Raw genomic sequence first — 14,334 nt, 5'->3', positions numbered from 1 at the left:
TCTTTTGTTTTTGTTTTTTGAACTTTATATTTACATCAGATAAGGGTGGAGTCTGAGTAAACTTGGACACTTATCCTTTCTTGCAAGTGAATGTCCATCTGCAGATCAACTTATGTGTGTGTTTTTCTCTCCCTTAACAGATGTATCCAGAGCTACAGATCACCAATGTGATGGAAGCAAACCAGCCAGTCAGTGTAGATAATTGGTGCCGAAGGGACAAAAAGCAATGCAAGAGTCACATTGTCATACCTTTCAAGTGTCTTGGTGAGCATTCCTGGTTGCTTTTCAGGAAGTTCTCCCCGTCCCATTTTTAAATTTAATTATCTCTTGGCTCATGGTGAAATAGCTGCATGTGTTAGAAGCTGAGTGCTGCAGGAATTTATTGAGAGAGTTTCTTTTTGGGGTCTGTACTGCTTCCTAGTGTTGATGGTTGACCTCTTTTCAATGATTACTGACTCTGCCTCTCCCATCATGGAAATCCTTCTGTCGTTTGAGGATGAGGCTTTTCCAAGGTACTGATTAAGAGTGTTAACCCAGGGGATCTGCCCTTCTGAAGGGTAGGGGCTGGTGAGGATGTTTATGATTCTGTCCTGCTGGAGTTAACATTTGGAGCCCACTTAAGTCAAACTGTAACAGCTTCTTGCCCAGAAAGAGAGTTGTTGCTTCAAGTGCTTAGTGACAATGTTATTTATCCTAACCACTCATCACCCAACACCTGGAAATTATGCTCCCATAACTGTAGTGTGGGTGGTTCAGGACCACATTTGGTCACAGAAGCTTAAAAGGGAAAAACAGTTGATGTTAGATTATCCATGACAGGATTAACACAGAGCATTAATATAAGACATTCCGAGTAGTTTCGTAGACATACCCAATTGGAGCTTTGAATTTAACCTATTCTCCTCCATCCTGTCATTAAAACCTTTCCTTAAACTTTCAACCCCCACAGAATGGAATATGTTGCTTTTCTCATTTTCACACGTAGCAGGGAGCCAAAAACAGGAAGAATCAACACCTGACTAACAGTATTTAAAATGTTTAGCAATTAACTTTACTTCAAAAGTGTTGGGTAAAGGGAAGGTGGAACATTGTATGTGTCAAACACCATTTTCTTTAAAACTGAGCAACTTGCAATAGTGAGACTTGTTAAACATTTATGTGGTAGAGTTTAAGGAAGTTCCTCTTAGCTCAGAGAAATCTCTGGGTATGAAGTTTCATTTATTCATAAAATTCTGAAAGTATATGGCTGGGCACCAGCCACATACACCTGAGCTGGTGGTTTTGAATCCAGCCTGGGCCCGCCAAACAACAGTGATGGCTGCAACCAAAAAATATCTGGGCGTTGTAGTGGGCGTCTATAGTCCCAGCAACTTGGGAGGCAGAGGCAGGAGAGTCGCTTGAGACCAGGAGTTGGAGGTTGCTGTGAGTTGTGATTACCACGGCACTCTACCCGGGGCAACAGCTTGAGGCTCTGTCTCAAAAATAAATAAATAAATTCTGAAACTATGAAACAAGATTATTCTTGAATATTTGTAGACAATAGAAAGTGCTTAAAATTGTTGCTCCTTTTGCATTGTCCCCGTAGGGAATTTGCAGGCTGACCATCTTGCTCCCCCTGTTGGTTCTTGCCACTTGCTGGCTCTGCCACCCACCTGGACAGTCCGAGTGGGATCTGGGAGATCTCTCTGATTCTTCCATTACCATTTATCTCCCTACATCCAGTCAGTTTTCAATTATTACCTCATAAGTATGGCTTATAGCCATGATTGCTGAACTGAGGCTTCCCGGAGCATTGCAGGTTATTTTTTATTTTTTAAGGGAACATAGTGACATCTGTCACCAGGCATTCCACAAACAACTAACTGGAGGTAGTTTCTGATTTCAACATCAGATCATTCCATTTCTTTTGATGATTTCCTGTCTTTGTGGAGCTGTGTTTTCAGCAGTTCCTGTGTTAAAAAGCAAGTACCCCACAAAAGTCACTGTAGAAGAGGAAATAAGGGTGATGATGTTCAGTGTGGTTGCAGTGTTGGGGTTGAGGAGGGCCCAGTGGATCCCAAGGTGATAGGACACAAGTACTTATTAAGTTGTTGGACTAAACTACTTTTTGGGGGGGAGAGGGTTGGCCTAGGGGTGCAGCGAAAAAATTACAGAGACACTTAGGGTCCCTCGAGTCAAGAAAACCTGGGAATCTCTGGCTGTGTCCTCCTCCGGCAGATTTCCCCTGCCCTCGGTCAGCCACTTCCCGTCCAGACCGTGATGGTAGTCTCCATGCCTGTTTCTCTGTTGTCTAATAAAAATGGAGATGAAATCCTCTCTCTCCCATGCAATAAGACCCTTTAGTAGCTCTTCTATACTTAAAAAAATGTTGAAGCTCCTTAGTGTCTTAATTCCATAATTTGGTCCCTTGCTTAACTCTGCCCACTTCTCTACCCCGCTGCCCATGCTTTACACCTCATCAGCACCAACCTCCTTGGGGGGCCTGGCCACATACCACCCAGTTCTGTGTCTGGAATGACTTTCTTGTGCTGTGCTTAGGAAATTAGGGACTGCCTCCTTGGGAGGAAGCCTCCCTGGCCTTACTCTCAAGCTGCATATCCAAGTATCTGTAACGCTCTTTGCTGTTGGATTGCACTGTTGCATTGTGACAACGCTGTATAGTGATTATTTGCTTATAGACCTTTCTCCAGCAACACTGTAGACATCTTGAAAGCACCTGCTTTAGTCTTGTCTCCTTAGTACCGTGACAAGGCCTAGAACATGGGATATACTTTTTAGGATAATTACAACACAAGACTAGCCTGAACGTGCTGACTCAAACCTGTAATCCCAATATTTCAGAGGCTGAGGTAGGAGGTTGCTTGAGTCCAGGAGTTCAAGACTGGCTTGGGCAACATAGCAGGACCCTGTCTATATTATTTTAAAAAGGAAAAAAAAATGCTACCACAATTGGTACATAACAGAAATTTCATTTTATTGCTTTGTTTTCTAAATGTAATAGTTTATATTTTTCAAAATGTTACAGAACCAAACAATGAAATGATATTGTCATTAAAAACATAAAAGACAATTAAACCGTAAACCATTCTGTACCTTTTTTACATTGTGGTCAATGAATAAAGCATTACATGGTCTTCAGTGTTACTTAATTCAGACAGCTGTTTATGTTTACCCCAGCATCCATTTGGACACCTTCCTAACCACTAAGTAAAGCTATTCATGGGTATTTTTAATTAAGTACAATTATTTGAGCATGGGCTGGCTAATAAGGGATGAGGTAGCTGGAGTTTTTAAGAGAAAGGAATAGGAAAGAAAGACTGCTGGTTCATCCTTGTCATCATTTAAGGTTTTAATGTTTCTCTGCTCTTCCTACAATCATCTGCCCTTTGAGCAATTGGGTGGAACTGGCCTTGGTTAACTTGAACACCTCCTTCTTTTTTCCATAGACTCCTTAGAAAGCCATTTGGTGGTAAGTCTTTGAGTTGCTTTCTTAAACTAAAAAATAATGATTTGAAAGTAATTTCAGGTCAGGCATGCTGGCTCACACTTATAATCCTAGCACGTTGGGAAGCTTGAGGAAGGAGGATTGTGGGAGTTGGAGACCAGCCTAAGCAAGAGCAAGATCCTATCTCCGCACAACATGGAAAAATTGGCTCGGCACCTGTAGCTCAAGCAGCTAAGGCGCTGGCCACATACACCAGAGCTGGTGGGTTCGAATCCAGCCTGGGCCTGCCAAACAGCAATGACAACTACAACCAAAAAATAGCCGGGTGTTGTGGCGGGTGCCTGTAATCCCAGTTACTTGGGAGGCTAAGGCAAGAGAAATCGCTCGAATCCAGGATTGGGAGGTTGCTATGAGCTGTGATGCACGGCATTCTACCCAGGGCAACAGCTTGAGGCTCTGTCTCAAAAAAAAAAGGACAAGTTAGCTGGACATGGTGGTGTACCCTTATAATCCCAGCTAGTTGGGAGGCAGAGGCAGGAGGATTGCTTGAGCACAGGAGTTTGAGGTTGCAGTGGGCTGTGATGATGCCACTGCACTCTAGCCCAGGCAGCAGAGCAAGACACTGTCTCCAGAAAACAAAACAGATTTTCAAAGTTACAGAATGGTTTCAAAATAGTACAAAGAGTTCCGGTATACCCATCACCCAGATTGCAGATTTTCTAGCTGTTGACATTTGATTGATGTGGTAAAATTAAGTTTATTATTCTCTGCCTCCCCCACCCTCTCTCTACTGGGTTTCTTATTTGTTTCTTTGAATCACTTGGTAATAAGTTGCAGACCGTGTCCTTATGCCTTAATACTACAGTGTGTGTTTTTATATACACATATATAACCATATGTATAACCACAGTATAATTATCAAAATCAGGATCCTGTAGACAACTAACTGATACAACATCTACTCTATAGACCCTTCAGGTTCCCCCGTTCTAGTCACGTCCAGGATGCAGGGCACCGTCACATGTTGTTTAGTTTTCTCTTAGTCTTTCCTTGTCCTTCATGACCTTTGTATTTTAAAAACTACTGGCCGATTACTTTGTAAAATACTTTACAATTTCAATTTGTCCATGACCCTTTTGACTTGTGCATTTTGAGGTGACTGTCACAGAAGTGTCCTCATTGCGTCACCTTGGAGTTGTGTGATTATCACTTTGTTCCCTTAGTAGTAGTGACTTTTGTCACCTGGCTAAAATGGTGTCTACATTCATTTATTTTATTTCATTGTATACTCCTCATTTGGATTGGGCCAGCAGGAGCCCCTTTGGGCTGGTTCCTGTGTCCTTTTCATTCTCTGAGAACTTCCTTTCTGGTACAAAAAAGATCTCCAGGTCTTTGCTGTATTTTCACTCCTCTATCCCTAGGGTCTGTTTCTCTAAGACTTGGTTTCTTTTAGTGGGAATGGTATTTAGAAACCGAGACTTTAGGTATGTTTACTGCTGTTACTGCTTGTAGGCCCACTCAGCAAACAGAGCTAGGAAAAAAAAAACACACACATAGAGATTCCATATACAGACACACAAATCTGCACTTCCATGTCAGTCCATGGATATATTAAAAAACAATGACCTTGTAATGGTGTCTTCAGTATATTCACTTATGTGCTCAATAGTCCTGCAAATACTCAGTCTCTCAGCTTTTTAAAAATAGATTTGTTCCTGGCATTCTGGGAAGCCAAGGCAGGTGAAGTGCTTGAGCTCAGGAGTTCAAGACCAGCCAGAGCAAGGATGAGACCCCATCTCTACTAAAAATAGAAAAACTAAGGCCGGGCGCAGTGGCTCACACCTGTAATCCCAGCAAGGCCTGTTTACCTCAAGAACCTCTCGGGATAGCTACCAGACCTCATTGCCTAAGACTGTTTGCTCACATCTGGGAGCCATGTGAATGACATAGTTTTCCTGTTAGCAGCTGGAAAGTTCTTTTGTAGTAGGTTTATTTATGTGTGGGTATTAGTGTTGGGGGCTTCCCCAAGTGGGTAAGCAGCCTTTGTTATTTATTCTGAAAGGAATTTCAGCAACTCTGAAAAAAGCTCTAAAACCTGGATAGCTGCCATGGTACTGCTGGAGAGGTGGAATGAAAGAGAAGCTGAATCACGGGAATGAGCTGAGGTTGGAGGTAAATTGTGACTGCAGCTTAAATGAAATCATACAGGTTAGGGTTTGCTGTACTGCCTTGATCATTGATCAGCAAAAACAGCGCTTTGTGTTTGTCCTTGGACTTGATTACTGTGGCTGTTGTGCTGTATTCTAACCGATTGAACTGAGGTTGTCACACACTTGAATATGAACTTGTTAAGAGGAGACTGAACCATTTTCAGTGTTGTGGAAAATACTAATACTGATCTGCCTAGATAAGTTTTTTCCTGGGAGCTTCTGATAAATAATTATAGCCAAGGGAAAAGTAGCAGTAAAATGAAAGAACGGATGCTGAGGTTGAAATGTGTTTTGTATTTCAGTTTACTTTTCTTTTTTTTTTTAACTTTTTCTATTCTTTTCTTTCTTTCTTTTTTTTGAGACAGAGTCTCACTTACCCAGGCTAGACTGCCATGGAGTCAGCCTAGCTCACAGCAACCTCAAACTCCTGGGTTCAAGCGATTCTCCTCCTCTGATCTCCCAAGTAGCTAACTACAGGCAGGCATTGTGGTGGGCATGAGCCACTGCTCTCGGCCTAAAAGTTTATTTTCCAATAAAAGAAGTTTGCAATAAGGCAGGGGAGCAAAATCAATAATTTTTACTTTCTGTACTTATTTTTTGAGTTCTGTTTATTTTTATTTGACATTTATTGAGCTTCCATTATGCTAGTCTTGGGGATATGCACATCTTTAAATAAAGGAGTTACTTGGCCTTAAGAAATTAACCAGCCTGGCTCAGACTTATAATCCCAACACTCTGAGGCTGAGGCAGAAGGATTGTTTGAGGTCAGGGGTTCAAGACCAGCCTGAGTGGCTCGGCGCCTGTAGCACAGTGGTGAGGGCTCCAGCCACATACACCGAGGATGCCGGGTTCAAATCCAGTCTGGGACAGCTAAACAACAATGGCAACTGCGACATACTGAGCCTCTGTCTAAAAAAAAAAAAAAAACCAGCCTGAGCAAGAGCAAGAACCCTATCAAAAATAGAAGAATTAACTGGGGGCAGTGGTATGGGCCTGTAGTCCCAGCTACTTGGGAGGCTGAAGCAGGAGGATCACTGAGCCCAAAAGTTTGCGGCTGCTGTGAGCTCTGATGGTACCACAGCACTCTGCAGGGACTGCAGAATAAGACTTTGTCTCTAAAAAAAAAAAAAGGAGCTAGACATACTAAAGGAGGGAGGGGTTTTAGATTCGAGGTATATTTATTGCTTTTGTTTAATGATTTTCAAAATTTCCAAAGCACCATGGAAAAATTTTCATGTTTCATGTGTTTCTTACCACATGGTGTTCTGGTGTATAAGGGTGTCACCATTTAATGTCCTCTTAAAGGACACGTAGTATGTTTACAGGGTTTTTTGTTTGTTTTGGTTTGAGTTTTTTTTTTTTTTTTTTTTGAGACAGATTTTTACTTTGTTGCCCCCTCGGTAGAGTGCTCTGGCGTCACAGCTCACACAACCTCAAACTCTTGGGCTCAAGTGATCCTCCTGCCTCAGCCTCCCAAGTAGCTGGACTACAAACACCTGCCACAACACCTGGCTATTTTTTAGAGACGGGGTTTCGCTCCGGCTCAGGCTGGTCTCGAATTCCTGAGCTCTGGTGATGCATTCACTCCAGAGTGCTGGGATTATAGGCGTGAGCCACCTCACCCGCCCTGTTTTCAGGTTCTTGATGTTAATAAAGTAATAAATATCTTTGTTCCCTTGCTCAGTTATTTTCTTTCTTTTTTTTTTTTGTGGTTTTGGCCAGGGCTAGGTTTGAACCCACCACCTCTAGCATATGGGACCGGCGCCCTACTGCTTGAGCCACAGGCACCACCCGCTCAGTTATTTTCTTAGGGTATGTTTTTGGGATTGGAATTGTTGAATCAAAAAGTACTGCTTTTTGTTTTTTAAATTTTAGATTTTAGTTTATTTTTGAATTTAATGGTATTGATTTTTTTTCTGGTTATGAGAGGTCAGACACATTCCATCATGGAATAGCTGAAAATCGGTGGAACTTAATTTTATGGTTTCAACAGAGTTAATTAAATTTCTGACATCAACAAAAATAAAGTTTTGATTATGAAGTTTATTTTAATTCTGAAACACATCAAATGTTCTGAAAAGATAAAAATCTAATATAACAGTCACTCGTACCACTCAGATTTAAGTTCTTCAACGTGTGGTGTGTTTGTTTCATCTCTGTGTTTTTTAAAATAGAGATAAAATGGTCCGTGTGAAATTCACCAGGTGTAGAATATAAATGTCTTAACACGATAACCAAGAAAATGCTGTGAAGTCTATGTTAACCAGTTTGGTGAAAACAGTTCAAATTGTATATAAAGCCAGCACATTGTACCTCATGATTGCATTAATGTGCACAGCTATGATTTAATAATAAAAAAAGAGATAAAATGTCCCAGCGTCCCACCCTTTCATCCCATTCCTTCCCTGCCTCACAGTAGAGTAACCACTACCCCGTTGCCATTGTGTATTATCCTGTGGGATGCGTGTTTTCATACTTCCGCTGCATTGCTGTGTATCTCTAAACTGGTTTTGTATTTTAAAATGCACATTAATGGCATCGTACTGTACTTTTTGTTTTGCAGTTCGCTTTTACTTTATATCATGCTGGAATGAATCCAAGGTGTTCTAGGACTTAGTTGATTCATTTTTAACCTGCTACATAGTATTCCATTATATAAAGAAAAGTTTTAGTGTTCTATAGCAGTGGTCCCCAACCTTTTTGGCACCAGGAACCAGTTTAATGGAAGACAATTTTTACACGGATGGGAGGGGGATTTCAGGATGATTGAAGGACATTTTCATCACTACCTCAGATCATCAGGCACTAGGTTCTCATAAGGAGCACACAACCCAGATTCCTTGTGTGCACAGTTTACAGCAGGCTGTGCGCCTGGAGAATCTCACGTGGGCTTTTGACAGGAGGCAGAGCTCGGCGGTGATGCCAATGATGGGGAATGGCTGAAATTACAAGTCCGCTCACCACTCACTTCCTACTGTGCAGCCCAATCCCTAACAGGTCTCAGACTACAACTGGGGCCCTGGCCTGGGCATTGAGGACCACAGTTTATAGGATTTATATTTAGTAGTGTAATGGCTGTTTTAATTTTTTTCCTGATGTTGCAATTGTACATATCAGAGTGCGATTTTACAAATTAAAGCTCATTAACTGTTGTATAACTATAGGTATCTTTATGGCTATGGTTGTAGTTTCCTTTATGATAAAGTAGCTACACAAGACTTTAAAATAGCGTCCACGTGGATAGTTAGAGCTCATACTTAGTGCTTCTGTGAGGGTCACTTTCTGTTCTCAGCTTTCTGTGGATCGTATAGATCACTTAATCTTTACAGCAACAAGATAAGGAAACTGAGGCACAGGATGGCTGGAACTTACAATCACTGCTAGTAAATCAGTACAGAGTGAACTCTGGCATTTAACCTTATGTAAACTGCCCCCGAAGTATATGCTTTTGTTGCTTTTTGTCATAAATTAAGAAATATAAAAGTGTCCCAGTTAATACAGAGTAGTCACATTAAACAATGCAAATTGGTGATTGGATGTCAGAATTTAAGTAATTTCAACCTTAGATTATCAGAGTTGTTTCTCTCAGAGGCAGACCGTAGGATTTTGTTATTTGCAAGCATTGACTGTAAACCTTGAAGATTGCTAAAGCTTACATACAGGCACTACATCCCCTAGAGCCTTCAGGGTCCTCAGAAGCAGAAATGTGTCTGACTTACCTTGACCTTGCTGCTTTAGTGTCAGATGGAGCTATTTGACCTCCAGGTCCCTGTCCTAATAGTGCTGAGGAACCTGACTGCCACATGCCATGCTGTTTTCATGTGGGATACTGTATTTACTGTTCCAGTTTGTCACATCAGAAACACATCTTTCCACCCTATGAGATCATTGACTCCCTTTCTCCTACCATTTAGGTAAATTGACTTCTCCACTGACAGGACTGAGGCAGAGGGTCCTGGAGGTGAGGGGGAACCCAGCCATAATGACCAAGGTGGGGCTTGGGTCTACACAGACTTTCCATTAGCTGAGTCCTAAGACCTTTCTTAGATCCGACTGCTTTCAGGGTATGTTTTTTCCTTAATACCTAAGGTTGGCCCCCCTCCTTCCTTTTCCCCTGCCCCAACTTATTGCATCTCTCCTGAGCTAAGCGTCTTTCTTTCCTCCACTTAGACCTGTGGGGGGCATGTGACTGACGCATCAGAACCCCCTGGGATGCATGTGCGGGGCAGATTACTGAGTCTAGCCTATGCTTTTGGGTCAGAGTCTCTGAGTGATAATGCAGTAATGTGTGTGTTTTTAGCTTACAGAGAGCTGCAAGCGCAGCCAAACACAGACCGTGATTCAGCTCACCCTCGTCATGTTGCCCGGCTATGTCACCGTCACCATGAGCCTTTCCTACTCTGTCTGGGCCTCCCACCCCTGATTATTTGGAAACAAACCAGATAGCTTCTTTCTGCAAAAAGCTATTTATTGCAAATAAATAAAATGACAATACAATTACCACATTTTGGAAATTTCCCAAAAAGTCCACCCCAGAATATCCTTATATTTGGATTTTCCTTACTGTTTTATAAGGATTAGATTCAAATGACATATTTTGGCAGGAATACTATGTAGGTGATGTGTTCTCCTTAGGACATTGTAGTGCAAGTTTGTTCACTATTGGCTATTTGAAGTCAGTCACCTGGTTACAGTGGTTTTGCCAGAGTCTCCCAATGTAAAAGCACCTTTGTCCCCTTGTAATTAATCAGACATTGATGATTTTTACCTAAATCAGTTATTACAATGGTTATCTAATGAAGAGCCATCTGTGCACATCAGCAGAACACCTAGTCTCGGTATTCTAGGCATTTTGTTACTCAGGTGTGGGCAGAAATGAGGAAGGAGGCGGCTGGGAATGTATATTACCCCTGTGAACATGGTGGCATGGAGAGTGGCTCTGCGTGTGTTTGAGGTGGCTGTAATGGGGGTCCTGTTCATGTTCTTCTGTCACGTGTTGAGACAGCCCTGCAGTGGGACTACTGGGGTTGTAGGCAGGGGACATCAGGAAAGTCTCTGGCATTGGGCTCTGAGGGTATGGTGAGTCTTGTGGCCGCCTGCTCGTGGCCTTGTCTAGTTGGCCTTGAAGATACGAGACGTACATTTGCTTACAGTATAACTGCTATCACAATCTGCAGTGAGGGACGTTCCTATCCTGAATCGTGACCAGATTTGCTTCTGACAGAGGTTCTTTTTTTTTAGTGGGTGAATTTGTAAGTGATGTTCTGCTAGTTCCAGAAAAGTGCCAGTTTTTCCACAAAGAGCGGATGGAGGTGTGTGAGAATCACCAGCACTGGCACACCGTAGTGAAAGAGGTGAGACGGCGGTGGGGAGGTCGGGTGTTGTGTCTGTCTGGGGAGGAAGCGTTTTTCTCTGTCTCCTTAATTAAAAATACTTTGCAGAGGAATATATATTTGCACAGGGAAAAACAGTGCTGACACTGTCGCTCGTAAAATTCGGGGTGCTGACTGGTTGCTGAGCAGCGGGGCATCCTAAACGCCGAGGACAGTGTGGACATAGCCTAGTCAAGCTGCTCTGGGTCCCTGCATGGCTACAGCCAGGATTAGATGCCATTTGATCCTTCCGGTGGACAGAAAGGCCCTGTCTTCCTGCGGTTGTTAATTAGGTCAGCTCCTCTGTCTGCAGTCGTCCTGTGGGGAGATTCTGAATTAGTGCCCATACTGGTGGCAAATGTCAATTAACACTGCATGCCTGGAATTGGTATCCATAATAACTAGGGAAAACTCCCTTTAGTTTTTTCCAAGTTTAGTTTTTCAGTGTTTTTGGAACAGATGATGTTTCTCCATTGTAAATTAAGTAAAATTTTTCAATGCTATGTGGAGAAACTTGAAAAAAAAATTTTTAAAAAGTAAAATGTATAAATCTTAAAATAATAGCATTGCCATTTTTTGACAGAAAATTTATGTGTCTAGAAGAGAAAGCATAGTGACTTGATAGGGGTTTCTTTTGGCTAAGGGTGGGGCTCAGGGAACATTTGACCCGATTGACTGTGGAGCAGGTTCTGATGTGGTCTGGGTTTCTTTCAGGCATGTCTGACTCAGGGGATGACCTTGTACAGCTACGGCATGCTGCTTCCCTGTGGGGTGGACCAGTTCCATGGCACTGAGTATGTGTGCTGCCCCCAGACAAAGATCATTGAATCGACTGTGTCAAAAGAAGAGGAAGAGGAGGAGGAAGATGAAGAGGAAGACTACGAGATTTATAAAAGGTAGCTCCCTGTGTCCTGAGCTGTGGAACCACATTGCCTACTGGTCAGCCCTCCTGGGGAAGTGGCGGTTGGCTGCTGGCCCCTGGCTCTGGGCAAGGTGGGCAGTCCTCGTGCTCGGGTTGGTTCAGCTGTTCCATTGCAGCCTTTCTATCATGCCAGGTTGTGTTAGTTTCCGCAGGTCAGTGCAGTCTGTGTCCACTGACTTCCTTTTGCTGATGTGCTGAGCGGAGGGCTTTAGTGGTGCAGTGCAGTGTGAGCTGAGCGTATTTCCTGTCTCTGTTTTTGTGTTTCGGAGCAGGGAAGAGGACCATTGTTGTGCCTTGTGCACGGGCCGTATTACCCTTCCTTTTTTCCCTTGTGGCCTTTAGTGAATTTCCTACCGAAGCAGATCTGGAAGACTTCACAGAAGCAGCTGTGGACGAGGAGGAGGAGGAGGAAGGAGAGGAAGTGGTGGAAGACCGTGATTACTACTACGACACCTTTAGAGGGGATGACTACAATGAGGAGAACCCAACTGAGCCCAGCAGCCAGAGAGCTATCTCAGACAAGGAGATCACTCACGATGTTAAAGGTAACCCAACAGGAAGCCGCAGCTTCAAAATCCATGTGGTAATTCTTTGTGTAGACTTCCGTGTTGCATTTATCACAGGTAAGTCAGTCACAGAAGGAAAGGTGGTGTCTTTGCTGAAGGTGACTTCAGCTCTCTGGTGTGGTGTGTGGAGAGCCGGCAAGCTCTTCCAGAGAGAGACGCAGACTTGAATTAGAAAAACAAAGTTTGCATTTTAAGGATTAAATTAGAAAACAAGGACTAGAGAATAAAAGCGACAACATGATCCACCCTTCAACAAGATTCTTCCACATTTAGCTAAGATGTCCCCTCTCGAGGGTGAGCCACACTCAGGCCCTGTCCTCCTAACACAGACATACCTTCCCGGCTTCTCCTTCCAAGTCCGCTCCCACCTGCAGGCCGCCCTGTTTGTCTAGGTGTTTGTAGCTGGGAAGGTGAAATTTAATGGCCTGCTGACAACCAACTGGGGCTTGTAACTTTTTTTCCATCTTGCCAATTAAAAAAATAAAATGTGGTATTTCCAGAGCCATTTGTAAACAGCCTCCTGCTGAGTGTGCATTTGAAATCAGTTAGGATCTGAAGAATTGTTTAAGACTCAACTGGAGGGAAATCACTTACCTAGTCTAGTTTATGATTCACCTGAGAGAACGTAAAAGTGGAAAGTGCTCTTCTTTCCACGTGCTCTAGTATTTACTGCAGGTGTGCCCACCTGAAACCATCTTCCCCCAGCATTATTTCCTGTGGTCCTTGAGACCACCAAAGTGGACAGACTGGGCAGAGACCTCCACTTAACAGATCCGAAACATGAGGCTCACAGCTGCAAGACAAGGAATTGCTCTGTGTCAGCTGAAATCTCAATGGATAATAGACTCCAGACAGTGCCAAAAAAGTTCATTTCAGTCACTAAACGCCATTATTACATGAGAAGTGGCTGCAGCCTCAGAAGCGACTGGCCTGAGTTGGAGAGTTCCATTAGCCAGGGCTAGCCAGGGCCTCTGGGCTCAGCCCCTCAGCCTGTCCCGTCCTGCTGGCCTGTAGCATTGTGAAGCATGAAGGAACTGCCTGTGTCCTGCTGACACTCTGACCATTTCCACACAGCTGTCTGCTCCCAGGAGGCGATGACGGGGCCCTGCCGGGCTGTGATGCCTCGTTGGTACTTCGACCTCTCCAAGGGAAAGTGCGTGCGCTTTATATATGGCGGCTGCGGCGGCAACAGGAACAATTTTGAGTCTGAGGATTATTGTATGGCTGTGTGTAAAACGATGAGTAAGTCCCGCCTCACGCTGGCCCTGTGCAGCAGCACTGTCCTGTCCGGCGTCCGTCCTCGTGACCGCATCTGTGTGCTGTTCCCTGCTGACGCGGGTGTCTGCTGTCAGTCGTTTCTTCCCCTCATCTCTGTGCTTTCTAGATCTAGGCTGTACTTTGCTGTTGGCGGTTGGCGGTTGGCGGTTGTCGGCTCAGTTCTCCGTGTCCTGTGCTCACCCTGTGTCTGGTGGTGGTTGGTGGCAGTGGTGTGTGGCCTCCTTAGTGCGGCGGGTGGCAGAGCCGGGGCTTGATCTTTCTCACGCAGCCTTGGAGTCTTTGGGCTCCTGGGCACTTCCATGTCTGCTGGGAAGGCCGCCGTGCCCTTGGCTGTCTCTAGTTGAAAAGGTGAGCAGAACAGCATTAAGGTCTAGGCTTGTCTTTCATTCTTTCTTCTCTTTGAACTGCCCTGTCGCTAACCCCTGTGATGCATGCCAGCTGCAGGGACACCCACTCTCGAAAGGAGTGACAATAGGAGTACTTGTGGGAGTTGAGAATATTAAAATCTCTGTGCTCCAGGGAGAGAGCTCTGCAGCCGGGT

The 14,334-nt window shown here is 43.8% G+C and overlaps 1 protein-coding gene across 4 annotated transcripts in view; it reads left to right on the top strand.

Moving 5' to 3' along the window:
- Positions 1 to 14,334, top strand: part of APLP2 (amyloid beta precursor like protein 2) — a 68,654-nt gene that overhangs the window by 33,480 nt on the left and 20,840 nt on the right. For 2 of the 4 annotated variants that reach the window (XM_053593856.1, XM_053593855.1), the window contains exons 3-7: positions 141 to 264; positions 10,897 to 11,009; positions 11,742 to 11,923; positions 12,292 to 12,494; positions 13,590 to 13,757. In XM_053593856.1, coding sequence (XP_053449831.1) covers positions 141 to 264; positions 10,897 to 11,009; positions 11,742 to 11,923; positions 12,292 to 12,494; positions 13,590 to 13,757 — 790 coding nt within the window. The remainder of the gene's footprint in view (positions 1 to 140; positions 265 to 10,896; positions 11,010 to 11,741; positions 11,924 to 12,291; positions 12,495 to 13,589; positions 13,758 to 14,334) is intronic. The other 2 variants (XM_053593858.1, XM_053593857.1) reach the window with 1 other exon arrangement.

The sequence above is a fragment of the Nycticebus coucang genome, chromosome 6 (assembly GCF_027406575.1).
Source record: "Nycticebus coucang isolate mNycCou1 chromosome 6, mNycCou1.pri, whole genome shotgun sequence".
Lineage (NCBI taxonomy): Eukaryota > Metazoa > Chordata > Mammalia > Primates > Lorisidae > Nycticebus > Nycticebus coucang.
Note: the sequence above shows the minus strand (reverse complement) of the source record. Positions and strands in the feature narration are given on the sequence as shown.